This window comes from Pelodiscus sinensis, chromosome 30 (assembly GCF_052426305.1).
Source record: "Pelodiscus sinensis isolate ZL-2025 chromosome 30, ASM5242630v1, whole genome shotgun sequence".
NCBI classification, from domain to species: domain Eukaryota; kingdom Metazoa; phylum Chordata; order Testudines; family Trionychidae; genus Pelodiscus; species Pelodiscus sinensis.
In genome coordinates, this window is record NC_143081.1 from 231,632 (window position 1) to 251,745 (window position 20,114).

General features: G+C 68.5%; 1 protein-coding gene and 2 non-coding genes across 7 annotated transcripts in view; all 3 read right to left on the reverse strand.

Annotated features, from left to right (window-relative positions):
• Positions 1–1,292: 1,292 nt before the first annotated feature.
• CHD8 (chromodomain helicase DNA binding protein 8) overlaps positions 1,293–20,114 on the reverse strand; it is a 42,841-nt gene continuing 24,019 nt past the window's right edge. For all 5 annotated transcript variants that reach the window (XM_089774086.1, XM_089774089.1, XM_089774085.1 and 2 more), the window contains exons 19-38: positions 18,945–19,112; positions 18,551–18,730; positions 16,317–16,427; positions 15,440–15,648; positions 14,101–14,300; positions 13,827–13,983; positions 11,992–12,081; positions 11,812–11,915; positions 11,597–11,711; positions 11,131–11,206; positions 10,918–10,972; positions 10,617–10,821; positions 10,296–10,504; positions 9,150–9,662; positions 6,546–6,688; positions 5,524–5,763; positions 5,210–5,317; positions 2,702–2,881; positions 2,241–2,363; positions 1,293–2,043 (exon numbers count right to left, since the gene is read on the reverse strand). In XM_089774086.1, coding sequence (XP_089630212.1) covers positions 1,558–2,043; positions 2,241–2,363; positions 2,702–2,881; positions 5,210–5,317; positions 5,524–5,763; positions 6,546–6,688; positions 9,150–9,662; positions 10,296–10,504; positions 10,617–10,821; positions 10,918–10,972; positions 11,131–11,206; positions 11,597–11,711; positions 11,812–11,915; positions 11,992–12,081; positions 13,827–13,983; positions 14,101–14,300; positions 15,440–15,648; positions 16,317–16,427; positions 18,551–18,730; positions 18,945–19,112 — 3,672 coding nt within the window. In that variant the 3' untranslated portion in view covers positions 1,293–1,557. The remainder of the gene's footprint in view (positions 2,044–2,240; positions 2,364–2,701; positions 2,882–5,209; positions 5,318–5,523; positions 5,764–6,545; positions 6,689–9,149; positions 9,663–10,295; positions 10,505–10,616; positions 10,822–10,917; positions 10,973–11,130; positions 11,207–11,596; positions 11,712–11,811; positions 11,916–11,991; positions 12,082–13,826; positions 13,984–14,100; positions 14,301–15,439; positions 15,649–16,316; positions 16,428–18,550; positions 18,731–18,944; positions 19,113–20,114) is intronic.
• LOC112547242 (small nucleolar RNA U6-53/MBII-28) lies at positions 5,379–5,486 on the reverse strand. The gene has a single exon (XR_003090987.3). It is a non-coding gene; the product is annotated as a small nucleolar RNA U6-53/MBII-28 (small nucleolar RNA).
• Positions 11,283–11,380, reverse strand: LOC142823581 (small nucleolar RNA U6-53/MBII-28). The gene has a single exon (XR_012898752.1). It is a non-coding gene; the product is annotated as a small nucleolar RNA U6-53/MBII-28 (small nucleolar RNA).

Here is a 20,114-nt window from a genome sequence, read left to right on the forward strand (position 1 = left end):
GGCAGAGCCCAGGGGTACGGGGAGCAGGTGGAGCACAGTGGGGGGGCAGAGCCCAGGGGCACGGGGGGGGGGCAGGTGGAGCACAGCGGGGGGGGGGGGCAGAGCCCAGGGGCACGGGGGGCAGGTGGAGCACAGCGGGGGGGGGGGGGGGCCGAGCCCAGGGGCACGGGGGGCAGGTGGAGCACAGCGGGGGGGGCAGAGCCCAGGGGTACGGGGAGCAGGTGGAGCACAGCGGGGGGGGGCAGAGCCCAGGGGTACGGGGGGCAGGTGGAGCACAGCGGGGGGGGGCAGAGCCCAGGGGCAGGTGGAGTACAGCGGGGGGGCACAGCCCAGGGGTACGGGGGGGCAGGTGGAGCACAGCGGGGGGCGCAGAGCCCAGGGGTACAGGGGGGCAGGTGGAGCACAGCGGGGGGCGCAGAGCCCAGGGGCAGGTGGAGCACAGCGGGGAGGGGCAGGGGGGGTGGGTGGAGCACAGCGGGGGGGGCAGAGCCCAGGGGCAGGAGGAGCATGGGGGGGGGCCTGTGCTGAGCCCAGGGGCAGGTGGAGCACAGCAGGGGAGGACGGGGGGGGGGGGCGGCACAGAGCCCAGGGCCATAGGCCCAGCCCCACAGTGCAGTGCACAGCCCTTGGGTTGGCAGGGGCTTAGGCCAGGCTGGAGTCCAGGATGAGGGTGAGCCAGGCAGAGGCTGCTGCACACTGGGGGCAAGTTACAGTCCTTGCGGGGAGGGGGGCAGCACATCCATCATCTCTCCCCCTCCCCGTTGCAGGCTGGGCCCCTGGGAAAACAAGCCCCAGCCGTAACACGGCCGTAGGGCCAGGCAGCAGATCCTGCCCCCCAGCCTATGAAGAATAGGGCAGGAATTTGATCTCAGCCCCCAGCTCTAGCAGGAAGCCTCAGCCTCTCCATAGCCCTATGGACCCAGGCACACCCCACCTTCTCCCTCCCCCCAGAAGTGCTCTAGGCCATAGACACGGAGATTTTGGGGGTTGGTTTGCTTGGTTTTTTTCCACATTTTGTTTCTTTTATTAGAAAAAAAATCCAACTACAGGAAGCGCTAACCCAGCTTATCTCTCCCCCCCCCCCCCCCCCCCGCACTCCAGGCCCATGACAGCCCCACAGGGTCCCGGCCCCAGCACTCCAGCCCCTCCCCCGCCATATTACACAAGACATATTACATATTTATATAAATATAGCCCCCCCCTTACAAGACAGCATTGGGCCCTGCACCGCTGGGGCTGAGGAGAGGGGCTGCCAGCCCTGAAAGGCCCAGGAAGCAGCAGGGACGGCCCCCGGCAGGTAATGCTGTAGGCTGCGAGGTCACTCCAGCTGGGGTGCAGTTTTACTGGCCAAGCCCACATACGTCAAAGCCCAGGGGGCTCGTCCACCCCAGGACAGGGTCTGAGCCCCACTCTCATTAGCCCAGGTCTGGGCAAAGTCCCCCCCACTCTGTCCCCTGACCCCCAGCAGGGGAAGAGGATTGTGTGACGGATGCAGGGGGCTCCAGCTGCCTCCCTGCATCGTCAGTGAGTTCCAGTACCCTCTTCTGTCCCTTCAGCTCAGTCGCCACCTTCGTTAGCACCGTCACTGGAGTCCGAGTTGGCTGGCATCATGGGGTCATCAAGCAGGGAGAAATCCCGTTCCGAACTGGCGTAGCCCTGAGACAAGTCATCCATCTCATCCTCATCTTCCTCCTCCTCATCGTCCTCCTCAGGCTGCGGGTGCCCCAGGGAGCCCAGGTGCAGGGGTGGCCCCGGGGCATAGCTGCCACGGCCCAACCCCGGGTGCAGCAGAGTGCCAGAGGAGGATGTTGCAGGGAAGGGCATGTAGGGCAGGGAGGAGCCAGGGGCTGGTCCAGGTTGGAAGGGGCCATGGAGAGACAGGGGCCCAGGAGCCCCCAGCTGGCTCCGCCCAGCCCCGCCCATCAATGATACCATCTTGGCCAACTCCACCCCCGCCCGGCGGCCATGTGGCTGTTTCAGGCCCCCGTCGGACTCCAATGGGCCGGGCAGCATCCGGCTCATCATGGGGTCAGGCACGTAGCCCTGGAAGGGAGAGACGGGACAGGGAAGGAATTAGCAGGGGAAGGCTTCCCCCGTTCCCGGTCCAATACCCAGGACTGCTTGGGGGCCAGCAGCAGGGCGTGACCCTCAGTCCCACGGGTGGAGGCTCCAGCGTGGGACGAGAAGCTGGGCAGACACCAGCCCAGGCGCAGGGAGGGGTTAAGCAGCAAGCCTCTCACCTTCCTGCTGTTGTGAGAGCCACTGGCCCCCGGGCCCCGCTCCAGCCCCGGCAGGCAGCTCAGCTCCACTGCACTTTTTTTACACCGGTGCCACTTGTGCTGCTTGCGCCGATCTTCCATGTACTGGCGGGTGGGAACCACACAGGGATCGGGGCAAGAGAAAGACACTTGGTTACTGGGCTCTGCTGCTCAGGGCCCCGCCCATCTCCCCTCCCCACAGGGGCCCACGCACCCCCTCTCTGAACACTCCTGGGCCGCGCATTCGGGGGTGGTTGTGTCCTGGGGAGAGAGGCAGGGCTGCAAGGCCAGAGGGGGCAGCTCTAGAGCATCACATGGGGGGACCAGTACCAGAGAGCGGTCTCGCATCTGCGGCCTGGCCCTCGAGAGCAGGGGGAAGAGGCGGGAAGCTGGGGCCTGAGGGGCAGGGCTCTGCTAGAAAGGAAGGGCTGGGCGACACTCACAGACAGGAAACGGGGGTCAATGGCAAAGTCAGGGTGCGCCTGCAGCCAGGCCTCCAGGTCGGCTCGGCGTGGGGCCGCCTCTCCCACCAGCAGCGTCCCGTTCGCCTTGTGCACCACTGGGATCCGTGCCTCTAAGTCGATCTCAGGGCCCCGCAGCCCCTCCAGGCACTGCAGCTCCAGCTGGGGGAGAGACCCCCAGTCAGGACAGGAGAGAGCCTCACCCCAGCCAGCCCACCTCCCCAGCCCCTCCAACTCCAGCTGGGTCAGAGACCCCCAGTCAGGACAGGAGAGAGCCTCACCCCAGCCAGACCACCTACCTCCCCAGCCCCTCCAACTCCAGCTGGGGCAGAGACCCCCAGTCAGGACAGGAGAGAGCCTCACCCCAGCCAGCCCACCTCCCCTGCCCCTCCAACTCCAGCTGGGTCAGAGACCCCCAGTCAGGACAGGAGAGAGCCTCACCCCAGCCAGACCACCTACCTCCCCAGCCCCTCCAACTCCAGCTGGGGCAGAGACACCCAGTCAGGACAGGAGAGAGCCTCACCCCAGCCAGCCCACCTACCTCCCCAGCCCCTCCAACTCCAGCTGGGGCAGAGACCCCCAGTCAGGACAGGAGAGAGCCTCACCCCAGCCAGCCCACCTACCTCCCCAGCCCCTCCAACTCCAGCTGGGGCAGAGACCCCCAGTCAGGACAGGAGAGAGCCTCACCCCAGCCAGCCCACCTACCTCCTCAGCCCCTCCAACTCCAGCTGGGGGAGAGACCCCCAGTCAGGACAGGAGAGAGCCTCACCCCAGCCAGCCCACCTCCCCAGCCCCTCCAACTCCAGCTGGGTCAGAGACCCCCAGTCAGGACAGGAGAGAGCCTCACCCCAGCCAGACCACCTACCTCCCCAGCCCCTCCAACTCCAGCTGGGTCAGAGACCCCCAGTCAGGACAGGAGAGAGCCTCACCCCAGCCAGACCACCTACCTCCCCAGCCCCTCCAACTCCAGCTGGGTCAGAGACCCCCAGTCAGGACAGGAGAGAGCCTCACCCCAGCCAGACCACCTACCTCCCCAGCCCCTCCAACTCCAGCTGGGTCAGAGACCCCCAGTCAGGACAGGAGAGAGCCTCACCCCAGCCAGACCACCTACCTCCCCAGCCCCTCCAACTCCAGCTGGGGCAGAGACCCCCAGTCAGGACAGGAGAGAGCCTCACCCCAGCCAGCCCACCTACCTCCCCAGCCCCTCCAACTCCAGCTGGGGCAGAGACCCCCAGTCAGGACAGGAGAGAGCCTCACCCCAGCCAGCCCACCTACCTCCCCAGCCCCTCCAACTCCAGCTGGGGCAGAGACCCCCAGTCAGGACAGGAGAGAGCCTCACCCCAGCCAGCCCACCTCCCCAGCCCCTCCAACTCCAGCTGGGGCAGAGACCCCCAGTCAGGACAGGAGAGAGCCTCACCCCAGCCAGACCACCTACCTCCCCAGCCCCTCCAACTCCAGCTGGGGCAGAGACCCCCAGTCAGGACAGGAGAGAGCCTCACCCCAGCCAGACCACCTACCTCCCCAGCCCCTCCAACTCCAGCTGGGGGAGAGACCCCCAGTCAGGACAGGAGAGAGCCTCACCCCAGCCAGCCCACCTCCCCAGCCCTTCCAACTCCAGCTGGGGCAGAGACCCCCAGTCAGGACAGGAGCGAGCCTCACCCCAGCCAGACCACCTCCCCAGCCCCTCCAACTCCAGCTGGGGCAGAGACCCCCAGTCAGGACAGGAGAGAGCCTCACCCTAGCCAGACCACCTCCCCAGCCCCTCCAACTCCAGCTGGGTCAGAGACCCCCAGTCAGGACAGGAGAGAGCCTCACCCCAGCCAGACCACCTACCTCCCCAGCCCCTCCAACTCCAGCTGGGTCAGAGACCCCCAGTCAGGACAGGAGAGAGCCTCACCCCAGCCAGACCACCTCCCCAGCCCCTCCAACTCCAGCTGGGTCAGAGACCCCCAGTCAGGACAGGAGAGAGCCTCACCCCAGCCAGACCACCTACCTCCCCAGCCCCTCCAACTCCAGCTGGGGCAGAGACCCCCAGTCAGGACAGGAGAGAGCCTCACCCCAGCCAGACCACCTACCTCCCCAGCCCCTCCAACTCCAGCTGGGTCAGAGACCCCCAGTCAGGACAGGAGAGAGCCTCACCCCAGCCAGACCACCTACCTCCCCAGCCCCTCCAACTCCAGCTGGGGCAGAGACCCCCAGTCAGGACAGGAGAGAGCCTCACCCCAGCCAGACCACCTACCTCCCCAGCCCCTCCAGGCACAGCAGCTCCAGCTGGGGCAGAGACCTCCTCATCAGGAGAGAACCCCCTCCCCCGAGCTCCCCTCCCAGCCATCCCGCCTGCCCAGCCCCCAAGCACCGCAGCTTGAGCTGGGGCAGAGACACCCCTTCCCCCCCACGAACTGCAGCTCCCAGGATCACAGACCCTCCCTCCCCCACACCTCACTTCCACTGCCCTCCCAGACACAGCCCGCAGAATCCCTACCCCCTCACCTCCACCAGCTTCTTGCTGCTCTTCTTGGGGCCCGGCAGGGGCCGCTCGTGCAGAGTGCCGTTGGGGGTCAGCTTGTGCTTCTGGAACGTCAGCTTGATCCCCTCCTCCTGGGGCAGACACTGGGTCAGCACCAACACCAAGGGGGGGCCACCCCCCACCCTCCTTCAGGGGCCTCAGGTCTCCATGAGAAGGAAGTTTTAACTCATTCCTCCCTGGGGCAGAGCCACATGCACTGCTGGGGGGGGTCGGTATTAGCATGGCAAGTCATCACAGGCACCCCCATATCCCCTGCGTGGTTCGTCCGGAGACTCACGTCCTTGATCTGCACGGTGAACTCCTTCTCCTCGGGGCTGTGCCGGAGGCGGGTGTACAGGGCTGGCGCCTCCTCTTGGGAGCACGTGTGGGGGGCGGGCGAGCTGGCGTTGTTCCCCGGCTGCCAGGGGACTGAGTCCCCGTGGCCCCCACAGAGCTCCTGGCTACGGTGACCTGTGGGCCACTTGCCCGACAGCACAGCCTGGCACACCAGATCGATGCGGTTAATGAGCACCCGGTCCTAGGAGAGAGAGGAGTGTCAGCGTCACCACAACAACCTCCTATACCCCTCAAAACCACAGCAGCCACCCTTCACAACCAGCCACGGAACCACGGCCACCCCTCCTCATCCCAGAATCACAGCAGTCACCCTTCACAACCAACCACGTAACCACGGCAACTACCCCCTCACAACCAGCCACGGAACCACGGCCACCCTCATCATCCCAGAATCACAGCAGTCACCCTTCACAACCAACCACATAACCACGGCAACTACCCCCTCACAACCAGCCACAGAACCACGGCCACCCTCATCATCCCAGAATCACAGCAGTCACCCTTCACAACCAACCACATAACCACGGCAACTACCCCCTCACAACCAGCCACAGAACCACAGCCACCCTCCTCATGCCAGAATCACAGCAGTCACCCTTCACAACCTACCACGTAACCACGGCAACTACCCCCTCACAACCAGCCACAGAACCACGGCCACCCTCATCATCCCAGAATCACAGCAGTCACCCTTCACAACCTACCACGTAACCACGGCAACTACCCCCTCACAACCAGCCACAGAACCACGGCCACCCTCATCATCCCAGAATCACAGCAGCCACTTCATCAAAACCAAGCATGGAACAGCCACAGAAACACCACCAATGATGTGGTACAAATGCTCCAGTCTGGGGGAGACAAGGGTGCCAGTGTCACCATGGCAACCCCAGCCCCCCAAATTGCCCCCACCCAACTCCCCAGAGGCTTGGGGGTGGGCTTGTTACCTCTCCCAAGCATTACCTTGGGCCACTCGTGGGCTCGCTGTCGCTCCTGCAGCAGCAGCTCCGGGGCAGTGGGCTGGGGCGAGTCGCCCTCCTGGGAGGTGGGCAGGGACAGCAGGGATTCCTCCTCCTCAGACAGCTTCCCCCCGCAGGGCATGGGACCTAGGGTGGTGGGGAAGAACGGATGCTGAGACACCCTCCGCCCCGGCACCTCCCTCCCCTGCAGGTGCCATGCCTGAGGAGAGGGGGGAGAAGAGGAGCCGACACCCCCCCCAGCCCTGGGCAGCTCCCGCAATGGGCACCGTGTCTGGGGCATGGAGAGAGACACCCTCCGCCCCGGCACCTCCCTCCCCTGCAGGTGCCATGCCTGAGGAGAGGGGGGAGAAGAGGAGCCGACACCCCCCCCAGCCCTGGGCAGCTCCCGCAATGGGCACCGTGTCTGGGGCATGGAGAGAGACACCCTCCGCCCCGGCACCTCCCTCCCCTGCAGGTGCCATGCCTGAGGAGAGGGGGGAGAAGAGGAGCCGACACCCCCCAAGCCCTTGGCAGCTCCCGCAATGGGCACCGTGTCTGGGGCATGGAGAGAGACACCCTCCGCCCCGGCACCTCCCTCCCCTGCAGGTGCCATGCCTGAGGAGAGGGGGGAGAAGAGGAGCCGACACCCCCCCAGCCCTTGGCAGCTCCCGCAATGGGCACCGTGTCTGGGGCATGGAGAGAGACACCCTCCGCCCCGGCACCTCCCTCCCCTGCAGGTGCCATGCCTGAGGAGAGGGGGGAGAAGAGGAGCCGACACCCCCCCCCCAGCCCTTGGCAGCTCCCGCAATGGGCACCGTGTCTGGGGCATGGAGAGAGACACCCTCCGCCCCGGCACCTCCCTCCCCTGCAGGTGCCATGCCTGAGGAGAGGGGGGAGAAGAGGAGCCGACACCCCCCCCCCAGCCCTTGGCAGCTCCCGCAATGGGCACCGTGTCTGGGGCATGGAGAGAGACACCCTCCGCCCCGGCACCTCCCTCCCCTGCAGGTGCCATGCCTGAGGAGAGGGGGGAGAAGAGGAGCCGACACCCCCCCCCAGCCCTTGGCAGCTCCCGCAATGGGCACCGTGTCTGGGGCATGGAGAGAGACACCTTCCGCCCCGGCACCTCCCTCCCCCGCAGGTGCCATGCCTGAGGAGAGGGGGGAGAAGAGGAGCCAACACCCCCCCAGCCCTTGGCAGCTCCCGCAATGGGCACCGTGTCTGGGGCATGGAGAGAGACACCCTCCGCCCCGGCACCTCCCTCCCCCGCAGGTGCCATGCCTGAGGAGAGGGGGGAGAAGAGGAGCCGACACCCCCCCCCAGCCCTTAGCAGCTCCCGCAATGGGCACCGTGTCTGGGGCATGGAGAGAGACACCCTCCGCCCCGGCACCTCCCTCCCCTGCAGGTGCCATGCCTGAGGAGAGGGGGGAGAAGAGGAGCCGACACCCCCCCAGCCCTTGGCAGCTCCCGCAATGGGCACCGTTTCTGGGGCATGGAGAGAGACACCCTCCGCCCCGGCACCTCCCTCCCCCGCAGGTGCCATGCCTGAGGAGAGGGGGGAGAAGAGGAGCCGACACCCCCCCCAGCCCTGGGCAGCTCCCACAATGGGCACCGTGTCTGGGGCATGGAGAGAGACACCCTCCGCCCCGGCACCTCCCTCCCCTGCAGGTGCCATGCCTGAGGAGAGGGGGGAGAAGAGGAGCCGACACCCCCCCCCAGCCCTTGGCAGCTCCCGCAATGGGCACCGTGTCTGGGGCATGGAGAGAGACACCTTCCGCCCCGGCACCTCCCTCCCCTGCAGGTGCCATGCCTGAGGAGAGGGGGGAGAAGAGGAGCCGACACCCCCCCCCAGCCCTTAGCAGCTCCCGCAATGGGCACCGTGTCTGGGGCATGGAGAGAGACACCCTCCGCCCCGGCACCTCCCTCCCCTGCAGGTGCCATGCCTGAGGAGAGGGGGGAGAAGAGGAGCCGACACCCCCCCAGCCCTTGGCAGCTCCCACAATGGGCACCGTGTCTGGGGCATGGAGAGAGACACCCTCCGCCCCGGCACCTCCCTCCCCTGCAGGTGCCATGCCTGAGGAGTGGAGGGAGAAGAGGAACCGACACCCCCCAGCCCTGGGCAGCTCCCGCAATGGGCACCGTGTCTGGGGCATGGAGAGAGACACCCTCCGCCCCGGCACCTCCCTCCCCTGCAGGTGCCATGCCTGAGGAGAGGGGGGAGAAGAGGAGCCGACACCCCCCCCCAGCCCTTGGCAGCTCCCACAATGGGCACCGTGTCTGGGGCATGGAGAGAGACACCCTCCGCCCCGGCACCTCCCTCCCCTGCAGGTGCCATGCCTGAGGAGAGGGGGGAGAAGAGGAGCCGACACCCCCCCCCCCACAGCCCTTGGCAGCTCCCGCAATGGGCACCGTGTCTGGGGCATGGAGAGAGACACCCTCCGCCCCGGCACCTCCCTCCCCTGCAGGTGCCATGCCTGAGGAGTGGAGGGAGAAGAGGAACCGACACCCCCCAGCCCTGGGCAGCTCCCCCCATGGCGCAGACATGGAGGGCCCCCTCGGCTCAGGGAAGCTACAGGAGACCGGGGGAAGGTTCTTGGGGTCCCACACTCACCCTGCTCGTCCTCACTGTCCTCTGAGCAGGACGACGATGACCCAGACGTGGAGGGCGAGAGCTTGCCCAGGTCGAGCTCCGAGTCTGAGTCTTGGGCAGAGTCGGGCTTGGGGAGCAGCATGGGGAGCAGTGGGGCTGACGGCTCGGGGGGCAGAGGGGAAGCCGTGGGGGTGCCAGCCCCTCCCGCAGCGGGCTGGGGCGTCCCGGCCCGGCCATGCAAGTAGCTGAGGCGGGCAGCCAGGAAGGAGAAGTCGGGGTCCTGCATGATGGTGCTGTCGGTCTGGCTCAGGCCGTGGCGGGCTGCCCCCTGCAGCAGCTCGCCATCATGCCGCCCGCAGTCCCACCAAGCGGGCAGCTCGGGGCCCGGCGGCTGGCACAGGGCCAGGCGCTCCTGCAGCAGCGGGTGGCACAGAACCTGCTCCCGCAGCCGGCGCAGCAGGTCCACGCGGTACAGCGTCCTGGAGGCACGCTCCTCCGAGATGGGCTCGATGAACAGCGTGGGGTCCGGGGACTCTGTTGGCAGAGATGGGGGGCAGGGTCAGACTGAGCAGCACAGCCCCCCGGGTACCCTGCTATCCTGTCACTGCGAGCTAGCATGTATCAAAGAGATACAGCCGGCGCAGAGAAACAGACACACACTCACCGTCACTGGCGGCTGGGGGCAGACAGACAGCCAGACACACACTCACCGTCACTGGCGGCCGGGGGCAGACAGACAGCCAGACACACACTCACCGTCACTGGCGGCCGGGGGCAGACCGACAGCCAGACACACACTCACCGTCACTGGCGGCCGGGGGCAGACCGACAGCCAGACACACACTCACCGTCACTGGCGGCCGGGGGCAGACAGACAGCCAGACACACACTCACCGTCACTGGCGGCCGGGGGCAGACAGACAGCCAGACACACACTCACCGTCACTGGCGGCCGGGGGCAGACAGACAGCCAGACACACACTCACCGTCACTGGCGGCCGGGGGCAGACAGACAGCCAGACACACACTCACCGTCACTGGCGGCCGGGGCAGACAGACAGCCAGACACACACTCACCGTCACTGGCGGCCAGGGCAGACAGCCAGCCAGACACACACTCACCGTCACTGGCGGCCGGGGCAGACAGACAGCCAGACACACACTCACCGTCGCTGGCGGCCGGGGGCAGCCGGCACACCTGCCGGCACATGGCCACGAACCCGTGGAAATACTTGGTGAGGCTTTCGTCCGTCTTGCGGTCGAGCCGGGCCAGTGCGCGGAAGCGGCCCCAGTGGAAACGCAGCGTGTCTGGGTCGTACTCCACCCCGAAGCTGGACACCACACGGTAGAAATCTGCCTGCTCCCGACGCGTCCACCTGTGGGCAGGAAGCAGGTGTTTCCGAGGGCAGGTGACCTGAGCTGGCCCGTGGGGAGACGCCTCGCCCTGCACCCCCCCCCCATTCCCGGCAGCACATCGCCCAGACTCACCGCTGCTGCTTCTCTCGGCGCACCATCTCCTTGAGCTTGCAGGCTGCCTCACAGCGCCGGCGCCGCCGGTCTCCCCGCTCCGCCGCCTCCATCTTCAGCTGCTCCTGCTTGTAGCTCCGCTGGTAGGCGGTGATGAGGCGCCGCAGCCGGGCTGTGAGTGCTGAGCCTGGCGGCCAGAAGAGGTGCCCAGGCTGGGCCGGCTGGCCTGCAGGGGGACGACAGGCGTCAGAGTCCCTCCCGGGCCAGTGCCACCTTTTGGGCTGCCCCTCAGCAGAATCCCCGGGCACCCAAGTCCCCTCACCTTCTTCCCCGTCCACCACGGAGATGTCCTCGTCCAGCAGCGTCAGGGGGTCGCCCTGGAGTGGGAAAGGAGAGAGACTGAGTATTGCCCTGCCCTGCAACTAGTGGGGGGCTGGACAGAGCACTGGGGGAGGTGGGGGGGAACCTGGGAGCAGGGGTGTTGGTGGGGGGCCCTGTGGGGAATGGGGGGGCAGGCCCAATGAGCAACTCTCACCTCGTCGTCCTGCTCCTTGGCCGGCCCGGACAGTGGTTTGTATTCGGGGTCCTCGCAGTCCTTGTCGAACTCCGCCCTGAGGCAGGTGGGAGGGGAGGGGAGGGGTTAGTGACCCCCCCAAGAACTGCCCCCTGGGATGTGGGGGGGGGGACATGCCTCAGGACTCCATGAGGAGCAAGTCAAGCTCATCCCCTCCCAGAGCCAAACACTGCTGGGGGGTCACTATTAGCATGGCAAGTCATCACGGGCGCGCCCCTCTGGACAGGTGACCCAGGGCCCGCCCCATGTCACTTGCCCCTAAACAATCATGTACCCCACCCCCAGCCCAGCCCCCGGACAGTTACTTACCCCCTCCCCCCGAAGCCCCTCACCAGGACCCAATCCCACCCTGTGCCTTTGCTCTGCCCCCAGGCAGGCAGGCGGCCCCCCACCAGGCTCAGGCCCCTCCCCCTAAGCAGTCACTCACCCCTCCCCCACATCCAGGCGGTGCTCGGCAGCGATGGCCTTGTCATCAGGGCGCCCTGCCTTCTCCAGGAAGCACAGCGCAGGGTCCGCTCGCATGGTGTTGTATTTCTCATAGCCTGGGGAGAGAGGGGCCCAGGTCAGGGGTGAGCACCCCGCCGCTGCTCCCTGCCCAGCCCCCCCCCCCCCCGCCCCGGGAGACCCTTCCCCACCACGCACCATGCTTGAAGACCCCAATGAGCAGGGACTTGTCGGCCTCTGCGTCCCACCAGGCAGTCGGCACCTCCAGCTGCTCCACCAGTGGGAACCAGATGTCGATCTCGCTGCGAGGAGAGAGGAGTAAGTGGTGGGCCAAGGCCGGGACGAGCCAGGCTGGGCGGGGGAGTTTAGGTCCCTTACCTGGCATTGGCCCCAGCCAGCACCTTGCCGGCCTGGTCCCCAATCACCTCCTGGCGCAGGTAGTACAACATCCGCACCCGCAGCAGCACCCTGGTGGGGACACGGCACAGGATCAAAGCAGAGCCCCGAGCCCGGGCCAGGCCGCACGAGGCCCAGCTCCCGGCCCCAGCTCTCTGTGCCAGGTGCAAGTGTGCATGTGGAGGGAGCCCGGATACCTGGGTCCCTTGCACCAGCAATGTGCACATGCACACCAGGATCCCTCCAGGGCACCTGGATTCCTTGCACCAGTGATGTGTGCGCATGCTGGGGGAAGCCCAGACACCTGGGTCCCGTGCACCAGCGGGGGGGGGGGGGGGGGGGTGTGTGTGTGTGTGTGTGTGTGTGTGTGTGTGTGTGTGTGTGTGTGTGTGTGTGTGTGTGTGTGTGTGTGTGTGTGTGTGTGTGTGTGTGTACACACAGTGGGGGAGCCCAGACGCTCAGGTCCATTGCATCAGCAGGGGTGCGTGCGCGCAGTGGGGGATCCCAGACGCTCGGGTCCCTTGCACCAGCGGGGGTGCGTGCGCGCGTGCGTGTGCAGTGGGGGAGCCCAGACGCTCGGGTCCCTTGCACCAGCGGGGGTGCGTGCGCGCAGTGGGGGAGCCCAGACGCTCAGGTCCCTTGCACCAGCGGGGGTGTGCGCGCGCGTGCATGTGCGCAGTGGGGGAGCCCAGACGCTCAGGTCCCTTGCACCAGCGGGGGTGCGTGCGCGTGTACGTGCGCGCAGTGGGGAAGCCCAGACACCTGGGTCCCATGCACCAGCGGGGGTGCGTGCGCGCGTGCGTGTGCACAGTGGGGGAGCCCAGACGCTCGGGTCCCTTGCACCAGCGGGGGTGTGTGCGCGCGTGCGTGTGCGCAGTGGGGGAGCCCAGACGCTCGGGTCCCTTGCACCAGCGGGGGTGTGTGCGCGCGTGCGTGCGCGCAGTGGGGGAGCCCAGACGCTCGGGTCCTTTGCACCAGCGGGGGTGCGTGCGCATGTACGTGCGCGCAGTGGGGGAGCCCAGACGCTCGGGTCCCTTGCACTAGCGGGGGTGCGTGCGCGTGTACGTGCGCGCAGTGGGGGAGCACAGACGCTCGGGTCCCTTGCACCAGCGGGGGTGTGTGCACGCGTGTGCGTGTGCGCAGTGGGGGAGCACAGACGCTCGGGTCCCTTGCACCAGCGGGGGTGTGTGCGCGCGCGTGCGTGTGCGCAGTGGGGGAGCCCAGACGCTCGGGTCCTTTGCACCAGCGGGGGTGCGTGCGCGTGTATGTGCGCGCAGTGGGGGAGCCCAGACGCTCGGGTCCCTTGCACCAGCGGGGGTGCGTGCGCGTGTACGTGTGCGCAGTGGGGGATCCCAGACACCTGGGTCCCTTGCACCAGCGGGGGTGTGTGCGCGCGTGCGTGTGCGCAGTGGGGGAGCCCAGACACCTGGGTCCCTTGCACCAGCGGGGGTGTGTGCGCGCGTGCGTGCGCGCAGTGGGGGAGCCCAGACGCTCGGGTCCCTTGCACCAGCGGGGGTGCGTGCGCGCGTACGTGTGCGCAGTGGGGGAGCCCAGACACCTGGGTCCCTTGCACCAGCGGGGGTGTGTGCGCGCGTGCGTGCGTGCAGTGGGGGAGCCCAGACACCTGGGTCCCTTGCACCAGCGGGGGTGTGTGCGCGCGTGCGTGCGTGCAGTGGGGGAGCCCAGACGCTCGGGTCCCTTGCACCAGCGGGGGTGCGTGTGCGCGTGCGCAGTGGGGGATCCCAGACGCTCGGGTCCTTTGCACCAGCGGGGGTGCGTGCGCGCAGTGGGGGAGCCCAGACGCTCGGATCCCTTACTTGTTGCACTGGTGCTTGAGGTGTTTCTTGTAGCTCTCGTCCTGGAAGAGCGTGTCCGGGTTGTACTTGCGGATCCACTCGGCTTTGTGCACGTCGAACGTGCTCTGGGACTTCACCTTTTTGCCCTTGCGCCCCCGCGGCACAGGGATGGACAAGCCTGGCAGGGGGACGGAGACAGGTGAGGGCAGGGTGGGGCGGGGCGGGCGGGAAGCGGCGCCCACGGGGGCTGCCTTGCCCCTCGCCGGGAGGCAGCCAAGGGGCTGGGGCCCCTCACCCGAGTGGTTCTGCAGCTCCTTGGCTTTCCCATTCTCGGCCGGGCTGATCAGGTCCCAGATGAAGCCCTTGATGTTCTCGTCGCCCCGATAGTGCAGCAGGCAATAGACCAGGATGGCGCGGCAGATGGTTTCCACGTCCCGCTCCGACAGGCGCCGCTTGAACCGGGCGTGGGACAGGATTTCGCGCCACCGGCCCCAGCTGCAGGGAGCCGCTGGTCACTGCCTGCCACAGGAATCCTCCCACAGCGCACCCCCCGCCATGAGAAACGCCCCCTCGCAGCCTGGGACTGGCTGGGCCAGCGCCTGCCCCGGGCCCCTGCCCCCTCCCCCTGCCACAGGAACCTCCCCTCGCAGCCTGGGACTGGCTGGGCCAGCGCCTGCCCCGGGCCCCTGCCCCCACCACAGGAACCTCCCCTCACAGCCTGGGACTGGCTGGGCCAGCGCCTGCCCCGGGCCCCTGCCCCCTCCCCCTGCCACAGGAACCTCCCCTCACAGCCTGGGACTGGCTGGGCCAGCGCCTGCCCCGGGCCCCTGCCCCCTGCCCCCACCACAGGAACCTCCACTCACAGCCTGGGACTGGCTGGGCCAGCGCCTGCCCCGGGCCCCTGCCCCCTCCCCCTCCCCCCACCACAGGAACCTCCCCTCGCGGCCTGGGACTGGCTGGGCCAGCGCCTGCCCCTGCCCCCTGCCCCCTCCCCCGCCCCCTCCCCCCGCCACAGGAACCTCCCCTCGCAGCCTGGGACTGGCTGGGCCAGCGCCTGCCCCGGGCCCCTGCCCCCTCCCCCCGCCACAGGAACCTCCCCTCACAGCCTGGGACTGGCTGGGCCAGCGCCTGCCCCTGTCCCCTCCCCCCTCCCCCCGCCACAGGAACCTCCCCTCGCAGCCTGGGACTGGCTGGGCCAGCGCCTGCCCCGGGCCCCTGCCCCCTCCCCCCGCCACAGGAACCTCCCCTCACAGCCTGGGACTGGCTGGGCCAGCGCCTGCCCCGGGCCCCTGCCCCCTCCCCCCGCCACAGGAACCTCCCCTCGCAGCCTGGGACTGGCTGGGCCAGCGCCTGCCCCGGGCCCCTGCCCCCTCCCCCCGCCACAGGAACCTCCCCTCACAGCCTGGGACTGGCTGGGCCAGCGCCTGCCCCGGGCCCCTGCCCCCTCCCCCCACTACAGGAACCTCCCCTCACAGCCTGGGACTGGCTGGGCCAGCGCCTGCCCCGGGCCCCTGCCCCCTCCCCCCGTATACTCCCCCGCCATGAGAAACCCTCCCCTCGCAGCCCTGGGGACTGGCAGGGACCCCGCCCCCTCCCCCCGTATACCCCCAGCCACGAGGACCCCGGCTCCTCACCCGTAGACCAGCAGGTGCTTCTCCACACGGAAGCAGTCGGTGCGCCCGTACGAGTGGTGCAGGGGGTGGTGCCGGTCGTGGCGCCGGGGGCGCGGCCGCTCCTCGTCTTCGCTCTCCAGGTCCGAGAACTCCACCAGGTCGTCGTCCTTCAGCGTGCTGAAGTGCCGGGTCTGCTTGCGCACCCGCGGCGTGTCGATCACCAGGTTGTTCTGGGGAGGGCAGGGGCCGTTACATCCAGCCAGACAAGGGCACAGCGCCCAGGGCCCGCTGTGGGTCTCCCCCACCTCTCGGCTACCCCCCGATGTGCCTGTCGAGGCAGGGGCCGTTACATCCAGCCAGGCAAGGGCACAGCGCCCAGGGCCCGCTGTGGGTCTCCCCCACCTCTCGGCTACCCCCCGACATGCCTGTCAGGGCAGGGGCTGTTACATCCAGCCAGGCAAGGGCACAGCGCCCAGGGCCCGCTGTGGGTCTCCCCCACCTCTCGGCTACCCCCCGACATGCCTGTCAGGGCAGGGGCCGTTACATCCAGCCAGGCAAGGGCACAGCGCCCAGGGCCCGCTGTGGGTCTCCCCCACCTCTCGGCTACCCCCCGACATGCCTGTCAGGGCAGGGGCCGTTACATCCAGCCAGGCAAGGGCACAGCGCCCAGGGCCCGCTGTGGGTCTCCCCCACCTCTCGGCTACCCCCCAACATGCCTGTCAAGGCAGGCAGGGGCTTGGATGGGGCCCGTGTGTGTGTGTGGGGGGGTAGGAACACGGGCACAGGATCGAGTGGCGGGGAACTTGGGGGGCTCGCAGCAGCTGGGTCCCCTCCCTCCTGCAGTGCTGCTCCCACCCCGACATTCCCTGCCCTCAGCACTCCTGCACCCCCTCCCCACCTTGCTGTTGAGCAGGTCGAGGTCCAGGTCCGCTTTCTTAGCCCATTTCTGCCAGAAGTTGGGGTCATCCAGGGCGATGTCCGTGCGGTTCTCTGAGGCCACAAAGCTTGCCTGGGGGGCAGTCAGAGTGGGGTTTGCAGTGCAGGGCAGGGAGCAGCACCCTCCCACCCCGATGCCACCCTCCATGTCCGCCTCTTCCCCCCGGGGGGGCAGAACTGGACCAGGGCCATGGGGGAGCCAGGAGTATCTGGGAGGTGCCATGGCAGGGCACACTGTGGTTATGGAGGGAGCATCCTGGTTGTGGCAGAGTATCTGCAGGGGGCATCTTGGCGAAGGTGGAGCCCCGGCCCTCGCTCTCCGTGGGGAGGGGTCTGGCAGAGAGGGGGTGATCGGGATACCTTGGCGAAGATGGAGCCCCGGCCCCCGCTCTCCATGGGGAGGGATCTGGCAGGGAGGGGGTGGTCGGGGTACCTTGGCGAAGGTGGAGCCCCGGCCCCCGCTCTCCATGGGGAGGGATCTGGCAGGGAGGGGGTGGTCGGGGTACCTTGGCGAAGGTGGAGCCCCGGCCCCCGCTCTCCGTGGGGAGGGGTCTGGCAGCGAGGGGGTGGTCGGGGTACCTTGGCGAAGGTGGAGCCCCGGCCCCCGCTCTCCGTGGGGAGGGGTCTGGCAGGGAGGGGGTGGTCGGGGTACCTTGGCGAAGGTGGAGCCCCGGCCCCCGCTCTCCCTGGGGAGGGATCTGGCAGGGAGGGGGGTGGTCCGGGTACCTTGGCGAAGGTGGAGCCCCGGCCCTCGCTCTCCCTGGGGAGGGATCTGGCAGGGAGGGGGTGGTCCGGGTACCTTGGCAAAGGTGGAGCCCCGGCCCTCGCTCTCCATGGGGAGGGATCTGGCAGGGAGGGGGGTGGTCCGGGTACCTTGGCGAAGGTGGAGCCCCGGCCCTCGCTCTCCATGGGGAGGGATCTGGCAGGGAGGGGGTGGTCCGGGTACCTTGGCGAAGGTGGAGCCCCGGCCCTCGCTCTCCATGGGGAGGGATCTGGCAGGGAGGGGGTGGTCTGGGTACCTTGGCAAAGGTGGAGCCCCGGCCCTCGCTCTCCATGGGGAGGGGTCTGGCAGGGAGGGGGGTGGTCCGGGTACCTTGGCGAAGGTGGAGCCCCGGCCCTCGCTCTCCATGGGGAGGGGTCTGGCAGGGAGGGGGTGGCCCGGGTACCTTGGCGAAGGTGGAGCCCCGGCCCTCGCTCTCCATGGGGAGGGATCTGGCAGGGAGGGGGGTGGCCCGGGTACCTTGGCGAAGGTGGAGCCCCGGCCCTCGCTCTCCATGGGGAGGGATCTGGCAGGGAGGGGGGTGGCCCGGGTACCTTGGCGAAGGTGGAGCCCCGGCCCTCGCTCTCCATGGGGAGGGATCTGGCAGGGAGGGGGGTGGCCCGGGTACCTTGGCAAAGGTGGAGCCCCGGCCCTCGCTCTCCATGGGGAGGGATCTGGCAGGGAGGGGGGTGGCCGGGGTACCTTGGCGAAGGTGGAGCCCCGGCCCTCGCTCTCCGTGGGGAGGGATCTGGCAGGGAGGGGGTGGTCCGGGTACCTTGGCAAAGGTGGAGCCCTGGCCCTCGCTCTCCGTGGGGAGGGATCTGGCAGGGAGGGGGTGGTCCGGGTACCTTGGCGAAGGTGGAGCCCCGGCCCTCGCTCTCCATGGGGAGGGATCTGGCAGGGAGGGGGTGGTCCGGGTACCTTGGCGAAGGTGGAGCCCCGGCCCTCGCTCTCCATGGGGAGGGATCTGGCAGGGAGGGGGGTGGCCCGGGTACCTTGGCGAAGGTGGAGCCCCGGCCCTCGCTCTCCATGGGGAGGGATCTGGCAGGGAGGGGGTGGTCGGGGTACCTTGGCGAAGGTGGAGCCCCGGCCCTCGCTCTCCATGGGGAGGGATCTGGCAGGGAGGGGGGTGGTCCGGGTACCTTGGAGAAGGTGGAGCCCCGGCCCTCGCTCTCCATGGGGAGGGATCTGGCAGGGAGGGGGGTGGCCCGGGTACCTTGGCAAAGGTGGAGCCCCGGCCCTCGCTCTCCATGGGGAGGGGTCTGGCAGGGAGGGGGTGGTCGGGGTACCTTGGCGAAGGTGGAGCCCCGGCCCTCGCTCTCCATGGGGAGGGGTCTGGCAGGGAGGGGGTGGTCGGGGTACCTTGGCGAAGGTGGAGCCCCGGCCCTCGCTCTCCATGGGGAGGGGTCTGGCAGGGAGGGGGGTGGCCCGGGTACCTTGGCGAAGGTGGAGCCCTTGCCCTCGCTCTCGATGGTGATGGTGGTCGTACGGCGCAGCAGGATCTGGTCAATATCCTCCTCGCAGAACTTGGAGCCCTCATCGTCCTCCTCCATGATAGCCGCGTAGGCCCCCTTGCGCAGCAAGTCCTCGATTTCCTTCTTGGAGAACTGCTGGATCTGGGGGCATGGGGGGACCGTTCACACGGGCGCCGCCAGCCCTGGGAGCTGGCTCCCCACCATGCTGCCCCGGGGTTCGCTCACACCCCCTGCCTGGCCGCCCGCAGGGAGTCCCGAGCCCAGAGGGGCCCTGTGCCGACAGCAGCACCTCTGGGCTGTGCTGGGGAGCGTTAGCAGAGGCAGCTTCCCTGACCCGCCCCCGCCCCCCACTCACCCCGGCGATGCTGCCCTCACGCCCGCTCATGGACTGCAGCACGGCCTTGTCCAGGCCCAGCTTCAGGCTGGCCTTGTCGAACATCTCGCGCTCGTAGGAGTTGCGGGTGATGAGGCGATAGACCTTCACAGCCTTGCTCTGCCCGATCCGGTGGCAGCGCGCCTGCGCCTGGGGGAGAGGGGTGTCAGGGTGCACCGGCCTGGGGAGCCCAGAGCATGCTCAGCCAGGGGCAGACCCTGGGGTCAGAGATGACCCAGGGGTTTGGGGCCCTGCAAACAGAGGGGAGCAGGAGAGAGAAGGGTGCCACGGGGGTACAGGAAGAGGACACGACCCCCGTTAGCTCCTGGGGAAGCAGAGAACGGGGTGCGGGGCAGGGGAGCATCCCCAGTACCTGCAGGTCATTCTAGGGGTTCCTGTCCGAGTCCAAGATGATGCAGGTGTCAGGGGTATGAAATGGAGGTATGGGCGAGCTATGAGGAGAGGAAGCTGGGGGGGGGGGGGGGGGGGGGGTCAAGGTCCCCGGGCGTCCCCGGTACCTGCAGGTCGGTCTGGGGGTTCCAGTCGAAAACGATGCAAGTGTCGGGGGAGCAGGGCTGGAGGCGTGTGGGGGGCACTGTAGGAAGGGGGGGTCGGGGTGCCTGGGGGTCCCTGGTACCTGCAGGTCGTTCTGGGGGTTCCAGTCCGAGTCGAAGATGATGCAGGTGTCCCGGGAGCGGGGGGGGAGGGGGGGGAGTGGGGGGAACGACAGGGCTGGAGGCGTGTTGGGGGCATGGGGTGGTCGGGGTGCCTGGGGGTCCCTGGTACCTGCAGGTCGTTCTGGGGGTTCCAGTCCGAGTCGAAGATGATGCAGGTGTCCCGGGAGCGGGGGGGGGGGGGGGGGGGAGGAGTGGGGGGAACGACAGGGCTGGAGGCGTGTTGGGGGCATGGGGGGGGGGTCAGGGTGCCTGGGGGTTCCCGGTACCTGCAGGTCGTTCTGGGGGTTCCAGTCCGAGTCGAAGATGATGCAGGTGTCCCGGGAGCGGGGGGGGGCGGGGGGGGGGGGAGTGGGGGGAACGACAGGGCTGGAGGCGTGTTGGGGGAATGGGGGGGGTCAGGGTGCCTGGGGGTTCCCGGTACCTGCAGGTCATTCTGGGGGTTCCAGTCCGAGTCGAAGATGATGCAGGTGTCCCG